This window comes from Equus asinus, chromosome 21 (assembly GCF_041296235.1).
Source record: "Equus asinus isolate D_3611 breed Donkey chromosome 21, EquAss-T2T_v2, whole genome shotgun sequence".
Taxonomy (NCBI): domain Eukaryota; kingdom Metazoa; phylum Chordata; class Mammalia; order Perissodactyla; family Equidae; genus Equus; species Equus asinus.
In genome coordinates this window covers 75104876-75132428 of record NC_091810.1, presented here as the reverse complement: position 1 = coordinate 75132428, position 27553 = coordinate 75104876, and the positions used below count along the sequence as shown (strand labels likewise).

The window sequence follows — 27553 nt, the reverse complement described above, 5'->3', positions numbered from 1 at the left end:
TTTAATCCAACGCAATAACTCAGTAGCCAGATGATTGATAAGCCCAGGCCACACCGTTAGAAAAGAGGTTTCTAGAAACTGAAATCACGGAGTGCTGTAGTCCTCAAGGTGTTTATGCAGCGCACTGTCAGACTTCCAGTGATAAACGGAAAAGGGTTAAAAGCAGATGCATCTGAACTGTACTGTGGCAAACTGCCAGGAGGGTATCATCTTTAGCATAAATGATGACAAGGGTTACTTTAACAGGGCACCCAGGATCCCCAATTAGTCCTGTAACATTAACGCCTCTATAAGCTCTGCCCTCTGGACTCGCAGAATCATACCAACTTCTGAAGATGTCTGGTGCATGCCAACCAGAGCTCAAATTCAGCATTTCCTACTGACACCGGAGATGCCCTTTAAAAATGCTCTATTTGCTTGTTTCCGCTGAACAAAAGCCGGCAATAAAACCGCTACATTTTTCTACATGGGCATCTTCACCAAATCTTTAGTGAACTGTTCACAAGAGATCCCAGCTCTGACAAATAAACCCCTCTAGGTTTACTTAGGGAAGCTCACAAACTCAATCAGAGGTACCCAACAGGCTAGGCATGAAAAACAAGCCGCAGAGCTTGCCAATATTCTTGTCATTCATTCAGCTGTTTTATAACAGACAGAGAACCCATCAGGGCTCAGAAGAAGACTTGGGGAGACCACAGCAAACACAGCAATATGCAAACTGGTGATTTCTTCCTTGGCTTGAAGGTACTTTGGCAGAATCTCCTAAACAAATAAACAAAAACATCCAACCCCTTTTTCTAAAGTAGTCTCTCTCATCCCAGCCACAATTTTTATCTAGCACCTGTCAAACAGAAACCATGCACATGAAAAATAAGATGAAAAAGAAAAAAACAACACACCACCACCACCAAAAGGCTTTAGTAATTTTGTTGTGTGAAGGAAGCAGACAACCTTCTACAATTAAACTGCATTTTTCAAATAAGTCACTATGAATGCAACGCTTAAAAAAAAAAAAGCATTCGAGCAGGAAGTGAAATTACTGTACTTTGGTTTCTCCTCCCTCTGTCCTGATGTCTTCAAAGAGTTAGGTTAGCACAACAAAAACATACGCATTGATTTTTCCTCTTACAGGATAATACAGACGAGTTCTACTTTATGCGGCTCCTTAAACCCATGAAATAACTGTAGGTTTTTCAAACCGTTGAAATATATTGGATTTATTTTGGACTTTCTTGATCAAGTTTAGAGGTATCCTGTAGATAATAAAGGTGGCTATTGATAAAGTGACAATAGTATCATTTAGTTCCAAGTCTAGCTGCTAAATCTTCTAGCAAACTGTCACGGTTGCCCTCCTGATAACTGGGAGTAATGCTGAACAGGAGCCTTCCCTGAACTGTCTGATTATTTGTGCTAGTGTTTGGCGAGACTTCCAACTACAGCAACTTCATAACCTTCCAGCATTAAAAGGGGAGTGCACTGGTCACTGCTGAATGCTAAAAATACCACATGATTTAAACCTGGAGGCAGTCTTAGAAGCTTTTGCTGAAGGTTTATGAGCCTGTGTAAACAGCACGTCTGCCATAAGGAGCAGTGAAGTCTGTAGAATCCTTGTCTAAAACTGTCCTGGCATTAAAGTTTGCTGTGCAAATATCACATAATACCAGAGACAGCTGAAATCTCCTATTTAGGAATTTATGGAACTTATATGTTTGCAGGCGTCAGAAAGTCTTTTTTATAGAGCCCCAGTGCTTCACAGTACAATATTAATGCACTCTGTTTGAAAAGCCGTAATAAATTATATTTTTAATGCTCTTACCCTGGCTTTCTTAAGATGCATACATTCTTGGCAAACAATCAATAAATAGGGTAATCATGAGTAGAGGCCAAAGAATTTGCTGAAGTGCTGTTTTTCCATTTTTAATAGATAAAGATCTAACAATACGGACTGCTGTGTCTGTTCATTTCAAGATCAATATATTCTTTGTTTTCACCAAACCAAGGAAAAAATAAATGATTGTATGATAAATGTTATGCATCAAACACAATGAAATTCCTCTGCCTTCTAACTTTATCTACTTAATATTCTTGGTTGCTAAAAGATGACATTTTCATCCCTTGCTTAGCAAATGTAAGGGAAAGCTGAATCCTATACGCAGTTATTCAGAGACAAAATAAAGACCACTCTGAGGCACACATGTTATACCCAGTATAGGCACAGCTTTACACAAATGACAGTGTTGAAAAGAAAGTTGTTAAACTTCATCAGTTTAATATAAAATTGCTAGAAAGGACTCACACAGTTACACATCCTCCCTTTACGAACTTGCCTAAATCTGCCCTTCCTTTATCAAACATACCCAATTATAGAAAAGTCAAAAACTAGAATCATTAGGTTTTTCACTGCTAAATAATAAATTTGTTCTTAAGAAAACAAGCCACAAAAAATGACATTAGAAAGCTTCTACATGATATCACATAAAATTTCCATTGTCTTTGAAACTGCCTTACAACTAGCAATCCTGTGAGAAAAAGCTAGGGAGGTACTCAACCTAAGTGTCTTATTCTTAATCAGGATTAGTTTAATCAAGGTTAGTTTAAGAAGTAGCCACCTAAATATCCTCTACTACAATAACACCTTATCAATGGAAGCCTTGTGTAACTAAGACCATTATATTTAATTCAGTCCTTATCATCCAATCTGTCCAGTGATGCCAGTCTGTAGTAGAGTAAGATGCTCCACTCACGCACACAGCCTACACTTTCAAAATATGACTGACACTGCAGCCAGGAATGTAACTAATTTCACATCAGATAGAGAATCAAGGAAAAGCACATAGAAACACATGTTCTGCCCTCCACCCCCTCACAAAGCAACCTTGGGTAGACGCAAGGGCTCGCAGCTTTCCAGGATTTGGCTCAAAAGTATTTACCTTTCCTAAGGTTGGTTTTCATCAGATGGCCCGAGTGTTTTAAAGGCACTCCCTGCATCTTTGCACCTGTACTCCCGAGCCTTCCTCTTCCCAGCGGGCTCCCGTTCTGCTCCAGGCGGGCAATCTTGGCTGGTGGACCCTTCGGATCGCTCACATTGTTAGACATTTCTGAATGCTCTTTCCCCTGAGTTGCCTCGTTCAAATGATCCATACTCAGTTACCCTCTAAAGATCACCTGCCAGAATTTAAAAAGAAGACATGTTATAATTGGGTGGGGGTTTCTCTCTCTTTCTCTCTCTCTCTATACATGCCATGTAAATGTTTTACCTCTAGATAGCTCTCCCCACAAATATATTTGTAAGATTGCTTAACTACATATATAATACAATGCAGATGCTACTATATTTCTAGATAACAGCATTACTCTTCTATTCAAGGTAATAGAATAATTTGTGGAAACTGTACTAACATACATGAATAAAAAGGCAACTTGTCACCTACAAACAAAACTAGGAGGGGAAAATGCATTTACTTTTAGAATAAGAATTACCACAAGTATAGCTAAAAACAAAATAAACTGTATTTTATGTAGTCCTAATTTTTAAAAATTATAAAACTTATTACAGAACAGCAACAGTTTAATCAAGGATGGAAAGATTGTCACAGTCCAAAATACCAGTTAAATTTGATGTCTATCTTTACACTTTTACATAGTTTAATTTTCATAAGGAAAAAAATAGACATATATACCATCTCAAAAGAAGGTAGCAAACATTTGCTTTTTAAGTTCCGTATTGGGTTCATAGGTTAATTCATAGAAAAAGTTTTCTACCATCAAAGTTTCAAGAGTTATGTGACCTGTTAAAGATCTAGGCAAGTTTTGGCTCAAACACCTGATTGGATCATTTCACCCCTAAGCAAATGGGTAGAAGTAGAGGATTTCTTCAAATATTCCACATACTGAAGCATTACAACTCACATGTTTTAGACTTAATATTCAGGTGTTCATTAGTAACAGAATGCTGTTAACAGTTTAATTAGCAAAAAACTTGAAAATACTTTGTGATATGTACATTAGATTGAAGTGCCAAACTTGCTTTCTAAAAAAATCCTGGTGATTTTGGTAAAACACAATTGCCAGTGTTCAAAAATAATCTCAGTACATAATGAAGTCAACATCTTAGCTCACTTCAGAAAAAAATGAACAGATAATTATTTTCAGTTATATTATACATTGGACATCAATTTTCATACTATTTATAACAAAGCTATTAGCACAGTAGTATAGTCACTTCTAAAATACAGTGTGAAGTAGAACTGATAAGAACAGGTGATTAGAATTATTTTATGAACTTTCATGACACTTGAAGAATTGAGCTTAGCAGTACTAAGGGGGAGGGGATCATATTTAGGAAAACCAGAGTGAACAGGATAGTTAGCATGTTCTTCCAGCTATCTGGTAATTGGACATATCTTGTAATTGAAAAAAAAATTATACTGAAGAAACTATTTAGATCCAGATTTGCTGAAAGCCAGCTTTTATTAGGATGGCCTTTCTATAAGCATTTCTGTCCTCTGTTTAACCATAGATTACTTTGTCCATTATAATCAAGAAAAGAGGTGAATGGAGAGGGGGGAGCAATGGTAACCTGCAGGTTTAAAAGCAACCTTAAGAATGCCAACTGAAGAATTATAAAGTTTGAGAAATAATGGCTATTTATCCTTGTACTGTAGCGTGGCATGCTGAGAACTAAAGGTTTACCGTGATCGCAGTCCCATCTGTTTTTGGTTATGAGGTTCATTAACAATAAACGTGCCTCTTTTAACCACTTTTTATCAAGATTACTCTTTTCCATTATATTAAACTGCAGTCTAAAGCCAAAATTAGAGAGTGATGATTATTAACTTATTCAAAACACTCTTTATAATGTTGCGTCTGGATTATAATACAGAGCTTTTTCTGAAATTGGTTGCCTTACCCTAGAGCAGAAGCTGAATTTTAAAACATATGATTTGAAAAGAAAATACATAACCCGTGGGGCAATGTAAGAGGGGAAAAAAAGAGAAAGCAGACAACAGCATCAAAGTTACTGCTACAAAATATATTAAGTAGTCGTGAGGCTTAACAGCATTATAAGCTACAGCAAATGAAAGTGATAGATTATAATTTAGTTAATGTATTGACAATCAAAACATCATATAGGTCATGTAAAATTGTCCTTCGAATACCCACCTATAAGTGTCTATTAAACACTCCAGTCATCTTGTAAAAAGCTTTACGTTATAAAGCAAAATTACGTGCACATAAAACACCCAATTTACTCATTTAAACTCCATGCCCAAGGCTGAAGTTCACTAAACCTCAGTTTGGAATTGCAAACAGCAGCCTCCACCAGGCCTGCAGGACTGACAGCCCAGGAACTAAGAGTGGTCTCAACAGATGCCAGGCTCAAGAGTTTCTTTTGAGTTACACATTTTATTACCCATTTTAGTGTAACGTCTGGTTGGCACACAGAAAGCAGGCTACTTTCTCAAAATCCCATTTCCCTGCCCATAAACTAAGTCCGTATATGATAATTACTGAATAAAACAGTGAACTCAGACACAACAATTATTTCCTCTAAAAAGAAAGAGAAAAGCACGAAATTCCAGTTCCAGGAACCTCTTTTTTGTAGTGTGGGATCCTTTTCAAGGAGTTCCTTGCTGGATCGCCTCCCTCGCCCCCACAGAACCCCATAATCACATTTTAAGAGAGTGTGCCCTTATCCATTCCATATGGCCGGCACGATCCAGGCCAAGCTTTCACTGTGACCTTTTAAAGAGACAAAGAAGCAAAGTACTATCTAGAAACAGAAACACTGCAGTTTTACTGAGTGAAATTAGCAAAACCGACCTGAAACTCACCACTTCAAAACTTGACAGCATATAAATAATAAAAACAAAGGAGATTTCCTTTGCAGCCCGGGTTCTTGAAGAGAAGTTCAAGACTGATGTTTTCTATGTCCTTTTTTTTTTAATTAAAAAAAAAAAAGCAGCAGACCTGAAGGCGACTTCCCCTGAAATTGTATTATTTTCTCTTCCCCTACCCCGCCCCCCTAAGCGGGGGAAGGGCAGAAATAAACGTCTAGAAGAGCAGCCATGGGAGAGGGGGGTTAAAAAAAAAAATCACAATTCGAAAAACAACATATATGGTTTGTAAAATGTCTAACCTCAGAGAACGGGGTTTTCGATGGGGGAGGAGAGGAGAGTGGGAAGTAGGGAGGAGGGAGAAGGGAGAAGATAAAATTGATCTGACAAGTGATTCGTTAGGGGGAAAATCGTAAAAACAAAGCAAAACCCGTTATGAGCTGTACACTGTGGTGGTGCTGGGGAGGCGAGGTGGTGACTGAGGATTCTCTTTAAAAAAAAAAAAAAAACCCACTGCGGACAAGGTCTCCAGAAAGGAAAAAAGGTCCCCTCGCTTCCCTCCCTCCCTCCTGCTCTCTCGGATTCTTCGGTGTAAGGACAGAAAGTCTACTTCTGGCTGTCACTTGCGATATTATTCTCCAATAACCCCAGAGAACGCAGAGAGGGGACGGCCACCTCGCCTCCCTTCCAATCGCCCCCACCCCCCTCCCCAACAATTGCGACTAATATTAACAAACCTTAAACTTTCTTCCCACAGCCTCGCACCCCCAACGAGGGCATCTACCGGGGGACAGCGAGGGTGGGGGGCAGAAGGTCGCGAAAAAAGCCCCGGAAAGGCACTAAAATGCCACTTTTGATTCGGCCCTCGCTGACGACAGCCCCGAGGACCCCCTCCCTGCCCATTGACGCGGGGCGGTGAGCGCCTGGGGAGCCGAGTGAGTGAGGGCGAGAGAAAGAGGGTTTGGGGGGAGGGGGAGAGAATCCGGAGGCACCCCCAGCCACCTCCACCGACTCGGCGGGGACAAACTCCCCGCCCCCTCCCCCGAAAAAGTCGCCAAGCTCTCACTCCGCCGGAGTCCGAGGTAAACAAGGAGCCCCCACAATGGCACTAGCACTTGGGAGGAAAAAGAAACCCAGAAACCCCAACAAAACTGATGAGGAGTTTCCCGAGATGAAGGAGGGGGGTGGGAAGCGTCCTCTGGAGTCGCCCCGGCTTTATGCTCAGTCCCCGGGCAGGCTAGAGGGCGGCTGTGGCTGTTGTTGTTGTGACGAGGCCGGTTGTTGCTGGGTGGCACAGGGAGAGGTGTGTGTGTTTGTGTGTGTGTGTGTGCGTGCGTGTGAGCGCGAGTCCCCGGACGGGGCTGCTGCTCTCTCTCTCTCTCTCCCTCGCTCGCTCTCTCTCGCTCTCCCCCTCGCTGCCGTCTCTGCCCCCATTAAATTATTAGTTGACTCATCCCGGCCGCTGTCGCCGCCGCCGCCGTGCCCCGCTCGGCTCCGCGCGTCCGCCCGGGCTGCAGCCCTCCACGCCGCTGCTCCTGCCGCTGCTGCTGCCGCTGCCGCCGCCGCCGCCGCTGTGGCTGCCTCTTCTTCCTCCTCCTCATTTTAATACAAAATCACCCCGCTCGCAGCCCCAGCCCCGAGCACGCAGCCTCCTCCCGGCCGCCCGCCGCCGCCCCGAGCCCTTCCCCAGCGGGGCCGGCTCAGCCGCCGCGTCCGGGGAGCGGGAGCGAACGAGAAAGTGGCGGCGGCGGCGGAGGGGGGAGGGAGAGGAGGAGGAAGGGGGTGCGGAGCGGAGGAGGAAGGCGGCGGGGGGGGGGGGGGCAGGGTGCAAGGAGAAGGCGGAAAAGGGATGGGGATTAAAACCCGGGCTGGAGGGCCGGGATTGGGGGAGGGGGCGGGGGCGGCGAGTTAAAAAGCAGAAAGACAAGTAACTAGTGAATGAGTGAGGGAAGGGGTGGGGGGAGCGCACGATTTCCGGCCCCGGGCGCGCAAGAATTTGTAATGAGCTTGATTAGAGTGAGGCGGCCCGACATTTATTACACACAATACCCAGAATAACAGGGCGCCGCGCGAGGGCCAGCGCCGGCCGCCGCCAGGCGCGCGGGGAGGGCGCAGGGGGAGGAGAAGGGGGGCTTCCCTGGCAGCGGCCGCCGCGGCGGGGAGGGGAGCGCGCGGCGCGCGGGCGGCAGGGGCAGGTGTGCGAGAGTGAGCGGGGCGGAGGAGGGGCAGGACTGGCGGGGGGGGGGGGTCGGGGGATGAAAGTGATGGGGAGGAGGGGGCGAGGGCCAGGGGAAAAAACTAACCACCCACCCACACGCCACAAAAGCCACAAAAAGGAATACGTCGGGAGCGTCGCAGGCGGGCACCCAAGGGACAGGCGAGGCAGGGAGGGCGCACCGGCCCCGCCGGAGAGGGGCCGGGACACGCAGGTGACAGGCGCTGAGTGCTGAAGTAGGGGGACTTCAGGAAGTGGCTGAAGGGGACAATCGGGAGGTAGATCTCTCCGGAGGAGCACAGAGGGTGCAGAAACATCTGCAGAGGAATAAAGGCCAGAATCCTTGAAACGCTCTCGCAAATATCTATCCTCAAAGGAGAGTGAATCCGGAACTATTAAGAGCCAATGTTGAAAAAGACCTGAGTAAGAGTTTTCTGTAGTGGTCAGAGGTTGGTTCAAAACTCCCTCACTTCTGAGCCACACAACACGCTGGAGGAAGAATACGCGACTCATAGTGACCGACTTAAAATTTGGGTCACTTGAAAGAGACCTGACTTATTACAAAGGAGAAGATGCCACCATTCTTGAATTAATTTACACCGGGTGAAAGATAGGAAAGTTTAGATGGGCAAAAACATCTGTGGTAGCAGTAAATACTTCTGCTGAAATCTAGGGTAAGTTACCCAGTTAGATAAATGGTCATACATAATCTTGATCCCCTTATTTAGATAATCTATTAAATATAGTTCCTATAAAAATGAAGAACATTACAATCTTGCCCAAAATAGAAATGCAGTGTTTATCGCTTAGGTGTTAGTACTAACATCTTAATACCCTGAAGGCAGTTAATCATTAAACAAAACCAAAAATGTTATAAGAATTATTTTTCAGAATACACTAGTAAAGAGAAAAACCAGTCAGATAAACATTTTGTTACACATAAAAAAGCAACAAGTTAGCACAAGTACTGAGATAAGAGGGAAATATGCAAATTAAGCTCTTTAAAGCTACCAATACACTCTTAGAGACACAGTTTACATTAGAAATCTAAGAAAAGCAGAAGGTAAAGCAGAAGATAAAGTATAGGAAATAATGGCCTCCTGGGGAGGACAAGTTTAGGAGAAACACGATGAAAATATATCACTCTAATGGCCCCCAAGTTTCACCCACAAACCGGAAAGGTTAGTCAAAATCGAGGAAGGCAACCGTGAATCCTGGCACATATAAATCCAAGCCTTGAGCAGAAGAAAGAACATGGGATAATAAAACACAACAACACAGCATCAAAAACAAGAAAAGAAATATAAGGCAATTTTTCCTAAAAAGCCCATGATAGCACATTTTTAAAAGTTGAAATGTGGGGAAATCTGGAGGAAGATATTTTAATTAAAGTATAAGAAATCTACTCAATAAGGAAATACACAAACATGGCAAAATGTAGCACTAGTGTCAGAGTTGGTATTGTGGATGGAAGTACTTAACACTTATTTAAAAAAGGTATTTGACATTTAAAAGAAAAACACAGATATCAATTATCTCCATACTGACAATGATTTTTGCAATACGACAGGTTAAACTGGGAATTTCCAAGACGGATATTTTAGTAGTTGCTCCAAACTGGTGACGCCTGACATGCTTCCCTGAAACCTGCCTGGTTTTCTGAATGGACAGTGCATTCTAGTAACATGCTGTACAAATTTACAAACAATAGCAAAAGAAAAAAAAATAAAGAACAATGATAGTGGACTGCGGAAAAAAAAAAGAAAAACATTTATCCATGCAACTTCACTTAAAGTTGAATGTTTTCAAAAAAAGAAAGTAAGTTGTTGGGTAAAACAAAATTTGAGCAAAGAGAAAAGTACTAAAAAAGGGTTATTGAAAATATCAATATTAAAACACACTGTAATAAAATATTGTAAATATGTTTATCCCATCATTTACACAAATAAATGAGACAAAAAGCTTCCTGATTACCTGAGCCCCCTAATGACCTGGTCACTGCTAACGTAACATGGGGATTAAAGTAGTAATCTTTAAATATGAAGAGCACCTTTTATACAGGAATTACAAACTAATTCTCAAACATAAAAGATAAAAGTGTATAATAAGGATAGACATGGCTTTGGAAAATGATAGAATAAATGAAGACAAAGACATCTAATAATGACTTTATTATAAAGAATAACAATATACTACTATTATGAGTCTATTAATCACACATATATATAATTTTCCCTTAAGCACATTCTTTATTTCAGAACTATATGGTTATATGAAATGATGTAAGTAAAATGGCACACAGACATTTATGCCCTTCAAGTCATGTGTCCACTGACGAACTTAATTATTATATATTATCTACCCTTTAGAATACTTAATATGGCCACTGAGCATTGGCCAGTGTAAGCCCAGCTTAAAATAAAGAAGAAAAGAAAAATAATTAGGAAAATACCACCTTCCTAGGCATACGTGAAGATAAACTATCATGGTGGAGGGAGAAAAACATCAATTTATTCTGCACAGGCATCTAATATTTGGCAAAAGATGCAAGGAAGTATTGAAAAAAGTTCACACAAAATAAACTTTATAAATCTAGCTATCAAAATAGAAAACCTCAGGACCATGAAATATTGCAAGTCAAATACATGAGCTATTTAACATGGATGTAAAGTTAAAACAGAGTATATCAATTTTTTATCATACAAGGCGGCATTCAGACTGGCTACATAAAGGTAGCGAAGACAAAATATTGTAACAGATATACAAGATTTTTTTAAAAACTTAATAATGAAAGGACTACTGCATGTTTCAGATGGCATCATAGTAAGATAAATATGCAGGCAGATATCCGAGAGCATTAAAACACATTCAGAGTTCTCAATAGCACATACATTTGTAATAAACAGAGAAAGCATTTAGAATTTGAACGCTTTTAAGATACGGCAACGCCGCCAGTGACTGTGTTAGCAAAGCAATGCTTACCACCAGAGCACTTTCTAAGGACATGGGTGGGATTTTTTTTTTCCCGTCTTTTTAAATTCAAATACAGTTGGCTATCTCTCTACACTCTTAAAGCAGCACAATTTATGTAGCATATTGCTCTTTTTGTCGTGTTAACTCTTTGTTTTTTGGCTTTAGCTGCAGGTGGTGTTATCTAGATATGAATTTCTGGGAATATCGTCTGCGTTGGCCATATAAGGATGTCTATTTGAGCCATATGCTTTGCTGTCATGTGTCTCATTTTGTCTGTCTCGGATGTCAGGACTGATTTCCACATCGTTTCTTGAATGGACCAAATACAAATTTGTAAGAGCAGAGAGGAAAAAGCTGGGGCTGGAGCCCAAACAACTTTGTCAAAACATATATTGGAGAGGAAATGCAATATCCTGTAAACATTTGCACCCTTCTTCTCACATCTTATCTGTGACTGACATCATCACAACTGCATAGTTTAGGAGAGAAGCGACTTGATCAAGTTCAGAAGTTTGCAGTATGTATCTGCATGCAGCTTAATGAGACAGACCCCACATCTTCGGAGGTCATGACATGGCAGAGGTTAGCTGCCCTACACTGAGAGCCCTGGATCCTGCAGCCAGCCTGACCCAGCCTTGAACTTGGGGAAGGGAAGTCGCCTCAAGCTTTTCTTGTTTAGTGAATAAACAGAACTCTGATTAAAGTTTCTGACCAATCTCACAAGAAGATATGGCCCCCATTTTATACTCTCCTAGCCTCTTGCGTTTCTCCTTTGCAACAATCATCACAGTCTTAATCCATTAACGATATGGATAATTATCAACTTAATAAATGTCTCCCATACCAGACTGTAAGCCCTATGAGAGCAGAGACTGTGTCTTTCTCACTGCCATATTATCAGGCATTCATACAGCATCCTTGCAATATTTACATTATTAATAAGGAAATGACAGCAAAAAGCCCACAGTGTCACTTGCAACCAACTTCCACTGCTAAATGCAATGCCAATTCCTTTGAGAGACTGCACAAGTGAGAGAAGGTAACAGTGGGGAAGGCGGTTATATCATTTAAATTTGAATTAATTGAAATTAAATAAACTTTACAATTTAGTTCCTCAGTTACCTTTCAAGTCTGCAATAGCCCCATGTAGCTAGTGGTTATCCTACTGGACAGTGTAGATTACAGAACACTTCCACCACTGCAGAAAGTTCTACTGGACAGCATTTATCTAGAGAACTTCTATAAAAGACGACTAAGTAAATCCAGTTCCTAGCCAGGAGTCTTCGAGGTGAGGAATGGTTTTCAGACATTCTAGTGATGTCCATACTGAAATCACTTTCCATTTTAGAATTAGCCCATAGATCGGTTAAGTTGCATGGAATGAGACTTGTGTGCCACCGAACACAAATTTAAGACAACTTTTGAGACATGTCTGTATTTGAAAGGTCCTGTAATACATTTGGAATCATATACATTTACCCCAAATGCTGCTTTCCATGAACATTTAAATAGCTCATAGATGAAGTTAGAAACCAGAGTCATTCCCCACCCTCACTCCCACTCCCACATGAAATAAGCGTAGTTGCCATTAGAAATGGCTCTTTAGGAAGCTTTAATGTAGATACCTGCTCAAACTGGGAGGGCATCCAGATACCAAACAAATAATGGTGTACTCCAGAAAATAACAGCAAAAGGCTTGAATACGTTTCACGGGAGAAAAAGGAGAAACGATAATGATCTCTAAATATGGGGCTTAAGGGGTTTTGTTTTTGTTTTTCCCCTAATAAGTGGGGTTTCAGTTATAGTCAGACTGATAATGATCAAAAGTTGTTTCCTCATTACTTTGGGATGGATGTAAATACCTACTGGTAATTTGTGATATGGTTTTAATAGAAAAGGTCATCATTAAAGCTGAGCAAAGAAAGGCCAATGTTTAAGCTAGTTTTGGGAAAGCAGAATAAAGGAAACGAACAGCCATGGTAGTTGGCTTCTAGAACATGACAGGCAATCTGGGCCTTTTACCCAGAAATATTACCCATTTTTCTAGCAAGAATTTATTGGGCAAAAAACTTTTAAAGCTACTTTTTCTTCCATAGATGTCAGTATGGATCATAACTTTGACAACGCACAATGGTAAAATTCCATCAAAATTGGTATCTCTATCTAAACCTAGATCCAAAATTGAGTAGGGGGTAAGGAGGAGGATTCCGTGATTGCTGCTGAGTCCTCCAGTGTAGATATCACCACCAAAGTACTTACCGTTTCAGGCTGCCTCATTTTTTTGGCCATTGCTTCCGGAGTACCCTTCCTCCCCCTTCTCACCTGGGGACCTCCCTCCTACCATATCCTTTAATATGCAGCATGATTGCACCTCTTCCGTCCAAAGCCTTCTCCAGCTGTTATTTCCTTCTCCATGCTCCATCACACTAACCTGTCCTTCAGTGTGGCATTCTATATTTGCGTATCTGCCCCTCTCAACTGCAAGTCTCTAAGTATCTTGAGGGTGTATTTATGTCTGTATTCCTGGAGTCTCTCACAGTGCCTGCCATCACAGGGAAAAGAATCCAAGAACTGTTTTTATGAGTGAGTGCCTGTAAGAATCTTAGGAAGATTCTCGCAATCTTAGTAAAGCTAGGTGCCGGGATCAGTAGTTAGCTCAGTGGCTCTCCAAATTTGCTGCACGTTAACATCACCTGAGGAGCTCCTTCAACAATCCAGATGTCCAGGCTGCACCCCAATGAATTAAATCAGAATTGCCTAGGGTGAGAGCCAGGCATTTGGTTGTTTAGAGGTGATTCCAAGTGTACAGCCAGGTTTGCCATTCAACGGAATAGGTAATGGTTTGGAGATAGGAAATCAAATATACCTGCTAGGACATCCTCAAGTGAAGTTTTTAACCCAATCCTGGGGTCACCTGGAAAAGTTAAGGCTGTTCTAGGAACCAGCACTCACCCAAAATTTAAGGAATTTATGTGTGGGCAAGCCACTTCTTCCAAACAAAAGAAGGGGGGTGGGGGGCCAGCTATTAGATCATTGATCTGGCAAATAAAGGTATGCTGTTTGAGGAATCACGATAAATTAGCATTTGGGCACTTGCTTGAGATTTACTGGGGAGCCAGAAATCCTGTCCAGGTATATGATTTATCATCACAGACATAAGCGACTAACCACAAAATTACACATGGAAGTAAAGTTCTAAAACCAGTCTATTATTTACTGGAGCCAGAACCATCCAGGTTTCCTCTCATTCTTTTTTCAACATAGTTGAGCATGATTTTTCTCCCAGAAAACTTCACCTGTGAGTGGACTTCTTCAACAGGTGAAAACTGCTTAAGTTAGTTCCAGACTAAGTCACTGCACTTAAGCAGAGCTGAATACGTGTTGTCCATGCCAAGGAGGCAGTGGCAGGGCATCACAGCCCGAGCGGCTGTGCAATACTCTCAGGGAGCTCAGGGAGGTTTAATTCCAATGAAGTCAAACAGCAGCCGCTCCCAGTCAACCTTTAGCCAAGACCTATCAACCAAGTCTTCTTAGTGATGTGAATGTTATTGCTAATCTTTGCTGGCTTACCTGGAGGGAGAAACAGTTTGAGGTTACACTGGCCCAAAATCCTAGTCCAGGTTGTTTTGGGGGGTGTATCAGCCAAAGTAATATCTGATGTTGTACTGCCATGCCCATCACCACAAGGCACTGGACAGGGGTCGTGCTTCAGGAAGGAAAGCCACCAGCAGAAGCAACTGCATCACACCCGGACAATGATTAAATACCACTGTCATGGTTGCTGTTTTTTGAAGCAAAGGAGAAGTTTAATTCAAAGCTAAAGCACCTTCTATTTGGAATGATGGAAAAGATTTGGAAGTGGATTGTGGTGATGGTCGCAGAACAGTGTGAATATAATTAATACCACTGAATTGTACATGTAACAATGGTCGAAATGGCATATTTTATGTTATATATCTTTTATCCCAATAAAAAAAATTCTTAAACAAAAAAACTAAAGTAAAAAACAACCTTTCATCTACTCCTAAGACTGGCAGATATATATATATCATCATAAAAATATCATGCCAACTAGAAAAACAATGAGCTACAACACCCTGAACAACCCATCCTCACCACCAATCTTCCACTGCTCTGTCCTTACCCACCAACAGCCACAATCCAGTCTATGCAAGATAATTAATTCATATGATGAATACCTGACCTAAGGATAATTAACATGAATTGGTAATTAGAGACCAACATCCCACCCAACATAGATAATCTGATTGTCCTCTGATACAAGAAAATGGTTCTCTTTTCAGATTTTATTCTATACTATTGTAGCTTAGAAAAAGAAGAGAAAGAAGCATAGACAAATAAGAGTACCTTCAGTCCAAAAATTCTTTTTGGATGTTTTTCAAGTGAGTAAAAATTAACTATACTCATGAAATAGTAGACCCTTCCAATTAAACGGTACTTAGAATGTCGAACATTTACATGCGGTACAGCCACAATGTGTAACAACTGTATGAATGTTGTCACTGTGGGAATTTATAAATTCTCTTTGTATAAAAACTTTAGTTTCTATTTTTTAATAAAAGGATATATATTTTTTTGTCATAAAAAGCCCAGAAGGCTTTCAAATTTAATTGTATCAGTCACTTTTCAGTGATAGTAATTAGGATTAAAGTATTTACTTCTGCATGCAATAATTTGTCATATCTTTTTCTATAATATATTGTCCTATATTCTGTTTCCTATCATCTATTTTTACTGATTTTATTATTAAAGACTTTTATATTAATGATGGCATTTTTAATGTATTAGAAATTCATGTATAAATTATATCTTATTAAAGTTCATACCTTCATATATGTATTTTTCTGATGCATGACTAAGGAATATGAATACATAGTGAAGCTAAATTAAAATTACATATTTACCATGTATAAAATCATAAATAAAATACTAAAAAATAGTTTCATAGTGTAGCTGTAACTACAGCATATCCAGTTACCTATTTTTCAGGTGCCTTTTTTGTCATCAGTGTGTTTATTGTGGAATTTAATTCATTAGATAACTAACATGGACTATAAATATACATGCAAATTTCCAGCTGATACGAAGCAAAAAGTTGATAAATAATGCTTCAGTTTAACTTTAAAAACAGAACTAGTGAGCCTTGAGGCTATTTTTTAATCATTTATTTTCATTTATTCTGTAAAGAGTATTTTCATTTGTATTTATATATATATATATATATATATAAATACACTTGGGAGAGAAACAAACAGCATATTTATGAAAAATTTTGATGGGGACCAGCTTGGAACTGTTTTGAAACTGTACTGCTTTAAAGATGGACAATATCCACTGTGCTATTACTTCTCCAGCTGAACAAACACAACAGATTCACATTATATTTAATGAAAATTAAACATCTCTCCGTGGAGGTAACAAGGCTCTCAAAAATAACTTTTTAGCTCACTTTGCACCAAGGGATTTTATCACTACCATTTACAACACTGCAAGCTATTGTAAAGGCATCTTCGGGGCTGGCATATGCCGCAGTTCAGGATCTCAACCAAATCTTGGGGCATTCTTAATAGATTTAGAAAATCCAATTGTTTGGCCAATATCCAAGTATGAATAAACGTTTATGTAACATACATATAGCATAACAGGATATGTTCATAGATACTATGTGCATGTCATATAAGAGACTATGACACAATTGAAAACTACTGTACCACAGTTTTCTTCAGAAATTCTTTAAAACCCCGAGTTACCATAACACCTATATTATTAAGCAACTGTCACAAAAGAGGATAAAATGACAAAGTGAGAAAAATACAGGAGAAAAAGTAGAGAACCTGGGGTTTGAGACTTGAGACTTGCTTCTTCCTCTCCCAGCTAGCTGAGTGACGCTTCCTAAGATAAGTAGGATGAGGTTCTGTATCTATAAAGCGATGGAAAAGAATGTGATCATCTTTAAGATCACATAAAAAATTCTCTGCCCTTAAGTTTAATTTAAAAAATCAAGTTCACTTTAAAGAGAATGTAAAGATATAAGGAAATTTCTCACACACTACATTAGATGTTTATCCATATATAAGAGACAGGTGTCAAACAAACAAATAAAAAAAAAAACCACTGAGGCAAAAAGAAACTTTAACTCACCAGATTCCATCTGTTACATTTGAATTCATGCATAATTGATTATCCATGACTGGTAAGTTCTTTTCTCACTAGCCGACCACAGTTTTCTAAACATTATGTATTAAATCACTACTAAAGTAGACTACATTTCAGAAACAGCAAGGGCAGAATAAGAATATTTTAAATGAAAAATTACATGCCGGTTAATAATAATACAGCTGACCTATGTTTAAGGGAGAGAAATTTTAATCATGTGCATATTAAATATTAATAACCTATTCTGTTATTGTTATAATAAGGTTAAGTAGGCTTCATCCATGCTTAAGGAAAGAGGGAGAAGTAGGAATGCATAATGGTGCAAAAAGATACAGAGATGGGAGACAGACATAAGGAAAATGTGTCAACAATAAACAAGAGGAAATGAGAAAGAAGGAAAAGATGAAGGTGGAAACTAATCTCTATGTGTCATTATGACTGCCAGAGTACTGGCAAAGCAGCAGCATCCTTTTATTTCAATTTTAATCATTTCTGAATTTTAATACCCAGCTCCTTTTGTAATTCTCCTGGCATTCCCCATATGCCTCCATCCCAGCCAAAACACCAGTGTAAATTAAATGGCAGGCAACCACACCACTGTTGTAGCCTCCCCAAAGGATCTACCAGGTGACCAAACGCAAAAAAAGGTATGTCTCCCTTACATCCCTGAGGACCTCTAGCCAATTAACTGGCCGAACGTTCTCTACTTTTTTTAATTTTGAAAAGAAGGACAGTAGTTAGGTAATCTACAGATAGAGAATCATTAAAAAAAATAAAGCAAGCCAGTAGTAATACAATAATCAGTGACCATCAGGGCCTGGAAAAATGAGTTTGCTCTCACTGGCACTAAGGAGCATCACATGATTATTTAATTACAGCTCTAATTTTTGTCTCGTGGATGGCAACATATCAACAATTAATAGGGCAAATAGAGGAGACTGTTTTTAAAGAGACAGAATATGCATGACAATGTAATAGGTCACACAGCAGTGTACTGCTTAAGAATACTTTCCTTTGTGTAACTAAATAGGACTGCCTTGCAAATAGCCCCATACACATTTTTAAAAGAAAATAAATTTAAAAAGGAAGTGGCTTTTTGAGATAACTTTCATAGAATGCCCAGAAATTTTCAGAATGTTTTGGATACAGCTAACACAACCCTATTGCAAATCTAGCGTTAATTTTAAGGAATGGAGTGAAATCTTCATTAATATAAATACCCTACATCTTAAAACATTTTTAAACAATGTATATAGCTACAATGAAAAATATCTTTTTATGCAATAATCATGGCTAACGTTTATTCAATGGGATCTTGAAAAGAACTCACTATTGTAGGAAAGAACAGGTAGAGGTCAACCAGCTTTAGGCCACCAGTCCATTGTATTTTGGTCCCAAAATCTCAGAAGGACTGTCACATGGTGGCCTGACTGCACGGACCTCCCCTGAGGCCCCCAGTACACTTAGTTACCACAACCAAACACCAAGGGACCATGAACCTCAACAGGGATATCTCACCTAATCCTGGAGGTCAGACAATGAGGATAAAACAGACCCTGGTGCCACTGTCAAAAAATGACAGAGCACACAGTTAAAGAAGAAAAACATTCAATTATCCAGAAAACTGGGGCGCATGTAGACTAAGTGTTCAGATAACCCCAGTAAAAACAGAAAATCAGAAAGAAAAGTCTCTTTTTCCATTAAGTCATTATCAGCACAAGCTAAATTCACTGTTATTTTTAATTTAGCAAATCTTTAATGAATGCTCACTACGCGAGCCACCGAATACTAACTGTGAAGTTTCTCGTATTTTATATAGTCATAGACATGTACCTTGCACCAAATTTCTTTTTTGTGGTTTAATACTTTGTAGAAATAAATAACAGCAGCACCTAAAAATTCATGAAGTGGGAATAGTAGCGCATTTTAAAGTGCTATCTTACCAGTTTACAAAGTCTACATATCCAAATTAACCAAGGGAATTCAAATGGTTAACCAATTTGATGGAATTGTGTAATAAGGCTAAGTCCAGCTTTATACTCCTCTGGTTTCTGTCCCCCATTGTTCCGCCATGCCAGGAGCCAAAGCAAAGACCCAGATGTGAGATTCGGAAAAGGAAGCAGTCTCAGAACTACCATTATGATCAACTGCTCAAATGTATCTTAAATATAAGGTTATGGAGAATTGTAAGAAAACACAACTTGGCTAACCTAAAATGATTCCACAAAAAGAGGTGCTAAATCAACTCAATAAGCTCTTAATGGCTTATGTTGGCCAAGGTCATCAGAAAACTGTGGGTGTCTCAAAATACAACGTGGGAAAAGCTGAAACTGCTGAGGGGCCATCATTTCTAATGCCACTGATAAAAGCTATCAAGCCGATACTAATCACAAAGAAAGGGGGAAAAAAAGAACAGGGAGATAATTTTATTTCCCAGTGAAAAGTTTTAAAATTAAGTTGTTTTAGTAGAAAACATTGTGATGATTCCAGACCAAAAATCTGACTCCATACATTCTAAAAGAATATTGTTAAAAGAGTCTAGCAAGCAGCAGCTTGTATGTAAGAGTATACATCATTCTTTTTTAACATGACTGTTAATATACAGTTAACATGTCTCAGAAAAGGCTGTAATTAACTGTCTACTGCTCTAATAACACTAATAGGCGTACAGTATTATTAAAATACAATGACTCCATACAAAGTAAGGCTGTCATTTTTTAACTTTTAAGATGATGTTCTAAATTGTTTTTGAGTCCTCTTAAACCACCCAAAAGACAGCCCACCTCTAAGAAATTTTTCTTTAGAAAAGCGTAGTTATTAAAATATTGTTTTCCTCCCACAGTCTGGAGAGATCTATCTAACATGAAACAGGACATCTAGGTATCATTTCAGTTGGTGAAAATACAATGGGAACACTTGAATTGTTTTATCAGTTCTGTATATTCTTTTAAAATTTACAACTGCAAGCATTTTAATTTAGTACTTCATTCACTGATAAAAATCAGTCAAAGGGGAAAGAAAGGTTTGCTATGTCAAGAATCACATAGCCCTGTTGTGAATCCGCAATGATTTCCATTGTCTGGTTCACTGGAACAGGAAAACTCAATTGCATTCAACATCAAACAGCTAATTATGGATACGCTATATTCAAGACTATCTCCATTTCAAGATATCTGCATACACTAGGTTCTATTTTATTTATAATAATTATTACAATAAAATATTTATAACATAAAACCTCTTTTACCTTAAAGTCCTTCACATTATAAACAGTAAAAGGCCAAATTGTCATTTACACGCTCTTAACGGCATATCAGAAACCATTGAGCAATCAACTCTACTATATGCCTGGCTTCCTGGAAAACTGAATCTAAAGAATTGCCCCTCACACAGATTACTGACTAGCTTTTCTTTAAACACCTCAAGGAAAGAAGGTTTAATAATTTCTCCTGGGAGCTTCTGACCATATTTCACCACCCCAAGAAGAATGGCCACTGAAGAATTTTTGTTGGTATCTGATCCCAAATCGTCTCTAGCGGAGAAAAAGCAACATCCCAACCCAGAGACCTCCTCCGGACACTCCATGCCTGTCTCTCCCTGTGGCTACAGCTCTGATTCTCCAAAAGGAACTGATAGGAACTTTTCTGGCACTTACCCTCCAAATATCAGAGGCTGCTCTCTGAAGCTAGCCCTACAGGAGAGCTCTCAAAGAGTAGTCTTTGATGAGGTGACAGTGACGAAGTTCTCTCTGGCACTGCTAGCAAGGCAGAAGCATCCCCAAAGGAGCTGGTTACCAGTTGCCTGTGAAGCAGCTGGACCATTACTGCAGTTCTGAGGGTGCGTCACAAATCAGGTCACAGCTCTGGGTAGAGTCCACCCACTTCACCCGGTGTAACGCCCTCCACTTCCTGCACACCTGGGGGGAAGGGGTACAGAGGAGGGGGGCCAGTGCAGGTCCACAGACATTCTAGTAAAGGCACAACCAGGTGCAGCCTGACATCTGCTTCTTCTGCAAGCATTTCAGCTTCATTCGGGGGACCTGTACCCCGAGGTACTCAAAAATTCGTGCAACAATCAGCGGGCTCTAAAATGAGTGATGAGCGTAATAAAATACTGCACAGTTAAATGTTTTATCCAGCAAGATCTTTCCTCCACTGGAAACCGAATCAACTCTTAATTTTTGATTACAAGACACTTCACTACCAAATGTCAAATAACTGGACTGAATAAATTTCAGCGGAATCTAGGGACGTAAATGCTGGGTACCAGTTAACTAATTTTCATCTCTCACAACTAAGCTAGATCACCACATAAACTGAATTACATCCTTGAAAGTCCATTGAAAGAGGCGATTAGAATTTCTATTACGAACCTTCACACAGCAACAACTGTGGAAGTGATACAGAACAACTTGAAAGAATAAAAATAGGCCAATATGCTGGAGAAATGCTACACTACCACATCTCACCCTGAATATATATACACACAATCTGTATCTATTTACTCTGAAATGAAATATCTGATCTTAAAAAAGACTTTAAAAAAATAAACAGCAAAAGGTACTTTTGGCATAAGTTCAAAAGTACTAAATAATGTGTGTTAATGTGTTGATCACACTCTATGAAGACATCAAGTTGAATTAGACTTACCATTGAGAATAGCACTTAGGAACGATATATAAATTACCATAGTAGACACTTTTTCTTTGGTATAGTGAAGAAGAACCTTGTGTAACAGATTTGATTTATATGCTGTATTAAGACCACATTTTGCTCTGATGTCAATGGAATATGTGATTAGACATTGAGAACTGTGTGTAGATGATGAGTGCAAGAGCTATTTATGGAATGTAAGTAAAATAAGCATTTTCTCAAATTAATCATAAGTTTTGGAATTCAACTTTAACAGTATTTTGGCCAGGGGTCTCAAAAGAGAAGGGGCTTATAATTTTAAAAAATGCATTTAGTATTATAAGAAAGTTGCAATCTCCCTTATCTTAAGGTTGGCAGATTAACAAGAAGACAAATAAAAGAGGCAAGAATATTTTCAGAGGAAAGCTAACAGTATCACTCACTTGCTCGCTCGCTCACCCACTCACAGAGCCCCACTTTGTACTCATATTTGCAGATTTCCATTAAAAACTGAAGCATTCCATCTAAGACTTGGAAGGGAAGACACTTTATCAAAGTTATTATCTAAGTAATCAAATAGTTTAAGTAATCTATTTGGAACTTTGTCGAAAGTTAATTTAGCAAACACACACTTGAATGTGTTTCAACATATATGTCCTGAGGTTGTTCTAAGCTGACTATTTTAAGTGGCATGTGGATTCTTTTAGAGTTTTGATGTTATAGTTGAGGTATGTAAAGTCAAAGTGCCTAACATTTCTTTCAACTGGTTCTCACATGACAGAAAGGAGAAGATGAAATTACTCTTCTTTAAAGTTTTGCCACTGGGAAATGATCAGAAAAACTCCTCTCGACCCCTACCCCGAACCAGGAAGAGTCTGAAGCCCTGGATTATAGTACAGGTAGATATTAAAATGGAGACAGAGCCGTTATTTAGTGGTGACAGGAATATAAATACGTGCACTAACCTATAAACTGGTATTTACTTCAGGAAGGTAAGTAATATTTTTCCTCTGATTGCTGAGCTGTCAGTTTAATGCAGCGTAAATAAACAGTAGGTGCCTGCTAGCTCGAAGTAGGAAGTGTTCATTCCACACGAGGAACAGATTACTGAAGCCTGATGCTCATCATGCTGAAACATAACTTTCATTTTACCAGAAAGTACACCCTACCGTGGATGATTTTTCGTGCCTGATCTATTAATTAACTTAACTCTGTTCTGTCAAAATGTAAACCAATTTGTTAAAATCATCCCAGAGTTTTGGAGTTTCAAAACCAAATCAATTTGAAAAGCAAGAGTAATGACTGTTCTGTAATCTGATCATAAATGCTAAAAATGAATACTTAATATAATAAGCATAAACTCTACAAAACCAAAAAAAAGAACATATTTAAATATTGAATTTAATAATCTGAGTTAGTGAATTTACTCAAAATTCTCCTCCTTTGCTAATTAAAAGCAACTGGCACCTTTAATATTTTGCAACCTTGTGCTACTTAGGTCTGTTGAATATGTATGCTCATTCTGCTCTCTGAAATACCTAAAGGTAAACCATTCATAAAAATCAAATCACACTCCTTAACTCTAATAGAAATATTACTGGACTCTCCTGAGAGAAGTGGCAAGTTTGAAGATCAAATGATGATACGCTTCCTAACAGCATTCAGGTAAAATGTGGTTTTCTTCCCATTTTCTATATACCACGAAGCCATGACAGTATAGAGCAACTAATTTTCTCCTTACACACAAGTAATAAGCAAAATATTTCATAGCATCATTTAAAATGGGAACTCATCTTATCTACAAAGTATAAAAGGTAATTTGGGGAGTTCTCTATTTAAAATATGAACAAATTCTGATAAGTCATCACTGGATTATAAAGGAAAGAGAAGAGTTTAAAAAATAATATTTTTGCATTCGGCTACAACATGTCTAGACACAGTCTGAAGACTGATTCAGTCATATCCATTTATTTTATATACTTCATCAATCCCAAGTACTAACATAAGAGTCATCCAAGACGACACGTCTTGGAAGAAATGATGTGTTTGTGTAAAGGGCAAATCTATGTATGGCCCTTTTGGAAATTTACAGAGCAGATGAAAAACCACTAGAGTGCTTTATAGACTCCCTGCTGTATATCCATGTTGTGTTTAGCTTAATAGTGTTTGTAACCAAAAGATTTTTACAATAATGAGGAACAGGTGCCTGTCACCTGACCTTTTAGGCCTAATTTACAATCCACAACCTGTCACATGAAAAAAATTGAAAATCTCCTCCAGATATTTCAGTCTTTGCTAACTTAATGTAATCTTTCTTAACCATCACTCAGCACATCTTATCTTATTCAATCACAGGTTCCTATAGCTGGCAACAGACTTCTTTGCAGAAATAAGCCAATATTCATTTTGTTGTTATTCTTGCTTAAGATGCTGAGAGACAAAAGAACTACTTTTGTAGATCATCAACCAAAGAATATATTAATTTATTACAACAACTGAACAAAAGGCATTCCTTTTGAATACTTTTATATACAAAGAACTATTATTTATTACATATTTCAGCTTGTGGGAAAATGAGGAATGCATTGATTCTGGAAATAACTATTCAGACTTTGGAAGTTCTTTAGGTCTTCTTTCTCTATCTCTGTTTTTCCCCTTCTCCTTGACCCCCCACTCCCACCCCCCACACATTTTAAGGCACTAGTACTGTAGAAGGGAAATCCCTATTTCTTCTTTTGTCATCCATCATTTGTATTCTTTATTCAGAAAGGAATACAAAATTGAGCAGTGATTTTTATTTCTCTTGTATAATCTTGTTACATGCAGCCATACTCAAATTTAACAATGCTTTGTATTTTGTAGCTACTGTTTACATATTACATATTACATATGACTGAACAACTCTACACTTAAAATATTGTTTCCATTAGAAAAAATATGAAGTTATAAGTGTCAAATGGAGATGAAGAATAAACATGCTCGGTATATTTATAAAATGCATAGTCATTTAAAATGTGCACAAATAGGATACATATTTTGCTACTGTTCCATTTTACATAGGATGCACGTTGTCTAAAGTGTGTTTAATAATGTGCCTAACCAAGTTAGTTAAAGTATTTATGTCTGGTGATCGTGTTAAACACTTGGAGAGGTAGTGAAAGATACAGCCAGTTACTTCTGCTAACTAAAGTTGAAATTATGCACTTATTATAACCTTTTCTAACAATGTGAGAAAAACAGAGTAAATATATTAAATTTGTTTCACAACAGATGCTTAGGTTGTTAATATTTAAGATGCCTATTCATGCTATTCCTGTCTGCACATTTGTCAAAAATGTAAGCTTGAATGCTAATGTTTGCCAGCAGACTGGAGCAGCCAGTATATGAATGTACTACTGTTCTACTAAAATAATATGCATAGAAATAAAGGACCGCTGCTACATCTCAGCACTGGTACCACACAGCAGATTAAAGGTTTTTACAGCAAACACCTCAACCTTGGCTTTCTCCCGTCTTCAAGTAAGGGGGGTTTTCGCAGCTACGTTTGACTACAGAATAAATCTTACATTCCTGACATCTCAGAAAAATCCACTTTACGTAAGGTGTAAATGTCTATTAATAAAGTTTCAACGGGATGAGTTACTTCAGCAGCACGAACACTGTAGATTTTCGGGACTACTGAGGACAAACCTCACACTGTGCGGTCGCATTTTACTCATTCTTACCCCTCCTTGTCCTCTTGGGAAAGTCAGGTCCCCTGGCCTCCAGAGATGCAAGCATGGAACCCCAGCCAGTCAAGGCAGAAAGGTTCTCTCCTGAGAGTAAGACGTCTTTCTGCTTTCCCTGTCTCTTTTACAACCATGTGGAGTCCAAGTCTTACAACATTTGCCTGGAAATCCGGAATGCCGCTGAGAAAGTTCGCCGAGGAAGGGCGCAGGGGTCAAAATTGCCAGCTAGGAGACTTAGAGAGGGGATCCTGTGGTTGACACTCGTAAATAAAATTTGCAACGCCCTGGTGGAGGTCCGGGCCAAAACCTCCAGCTAGAGCCCTAAGCCCCTCTCTGCCTCCTGGGGTCATCCCAGGAGTCCTGCTCAGTGCACTTCCCCGGAACGCACGTGTCACTCCCCGGACCTGCCTGCTTCGACCCTCTCCTCGTGGTTGCCCAAACCCACGCTCTGCCGCCCCGGGAGCCTCGGCAGTGGAGCGCTCGGAGAAGGCCGCCACGCTCGGGTCGGGACCGCAGGAGGGAGACACGGTGCGGACCCCGAGGCCGCACCTGTGATGTCTCGGTCCCCGCAAAGAGGGCAGCACCTCTTCCTGCCTCCAGCCAAACTCCTAATCTACATTCACGCCAGGAGCCCCTTCTGGACCTCACTACCGCCGGCGAGGGCTCGAAACGCAGAGCGCCGCGGCTTTCAAACTCCCGACTCCAACTTGAGCGCCCCGGCGCCCGAGTGGCTCCCGGGATGGAGAAGTTGCCGCAAACTTCCCAGGCCCCTCTCCGCCGCCGCTCCCAAGCCGCCGCGCCAGCGGGGGGCGGAGGAAGGCGGACGTGGACCGAGGAAGGATGCTGAGCTTACTCGCGATCCGGCGGGGGAACGTTTCCACTCCCCCAGCCTACTCAGCCGGGCACCTTTCTGCCAGCCCGGCTCCGGGGCGCATAGAGAGGCTCTCCCTTTCCCCATTTGATCCTTCGGCCTTTTCGACTCCCCTTTTCTCTTCCAAAAGGAGTCACACCGATGACCTGAAGGAGTTTGTTCAGCCAGGATCTGTCGGGCAGGTGTGTTAGTGTGTCCACACCCTGAGAGAGAACGAATGGCATCTTCAAGTCCCCCATCTCGGGTGCTCTTCCTCACTCTTCCCGGCCCGCCCCTCCGGGATCCGGCTGCGCGAGAAAGGGGCTCGGAAGACCCCTGCCGCCGGGCGCCCACAAGAGGGGAGCCGCGCCGCCCCAACAAGGGGCGCCGTGGGTGGGTGCTACAGAGAAGTTTGGATCAATTCCGAAAAACAGAGAGACACAGAGATAAAAGAGCAAGAACGGGGGGGAAAAAAGAGAGGCAAAAGAACAGAACTCACTCAGGCATGGGCGTTGGGGGCGGCAGTGGCTGTCGAGCGCGGGCCGGAGACCAGGCACGGCTCCCCGGGCGGGCGCGCCGGCGTCGGACTTCCGAGGCGGCGGCTTCTGCTCTTGTGCCGCCGCCGCCGCCGGAGCTGCGGCTGCCGCGGAAGTTAATTGCAACTTGACTTCAAGTTGTCTTCTTTCCCCATCCGAAGTGGGCGTTTAAAGGGGAGAGCGAGGCGAGGAGCGAGCGAGCGAGCGCGCGGGGCCGAGGGAAGGAAGAGAAGGGGGGAGGGAGGAGATGTTACCGGGGGGAGGGGGAGGGGGAGGGGGCGGCTGCGGGGGCGGGAGGGGGAAGGGGCCGGCGGGAGCTGCTCTCGGCTCGGCGGCCGCCGCGCCCGCAGTCTGGAGGCGCACCGGAGCGGCCGGGGCGCCCCTCGCGGGAGCCCGCAGCCACCGGGGCGCGCATCCAGCCGCGGCTCCTCGGCCGGGCACGCTGCGCCCGGGGGCTCGGCGGACCCCGCGCCGCCGCCGCTTCGGAGCTTGTGCGGCGCGGGCTGGCCGGCGGGGCGGCGAGGGCCCAACCCGCCTCCCCAGCGCCCGCCCCGGCTTCTCCCCCTGGCGGTGGAGCCTCGGCGGCCGCCGGCACCAGCAGGCGCG

At 40.9% G+C, this 27553-nt stretch overlaps 1 protein-coding gene across 8 annotated transcripts in view; it reads right to left on the bottom strand.

The window, feature by feature from the left end:
* Positions 1 to 27175, bottom strand: part of SATB1 (SATB homeobox 1) — a 97397-nt gene extending 70222 nt beyond the window's left edge. The window contains exons 1-2 of one of the 8 annotated variants that reach the window (XM_044753895.2): positions 26911 to 27175; positions 2931 to 3165 (exon numbers count right to left, since the gene is read on the bottom strand). In XM_044753895.2, coding sequence (XP_044609830.1) covers positions 2931 to 3141 — 211 coding nt within the window. In that variant the 5' untranslated portion in view covers positions 3142 to 3165; positions 26911 to 27175. Of the gene's footprint in view, positions 1 to 2930; positions 3166 to 5823; positions 7437 to 20857; positions 21036 to 26910 lie in introns of those variants that run through there. The other 7 variants (XM_044753891.2, XM_044753893.2, XM_044753890.2 and 4 more) reach the window with 7 other exon arrangements.
* Positions 27176 to 27553: the final 378 nt, after the last annotated feature.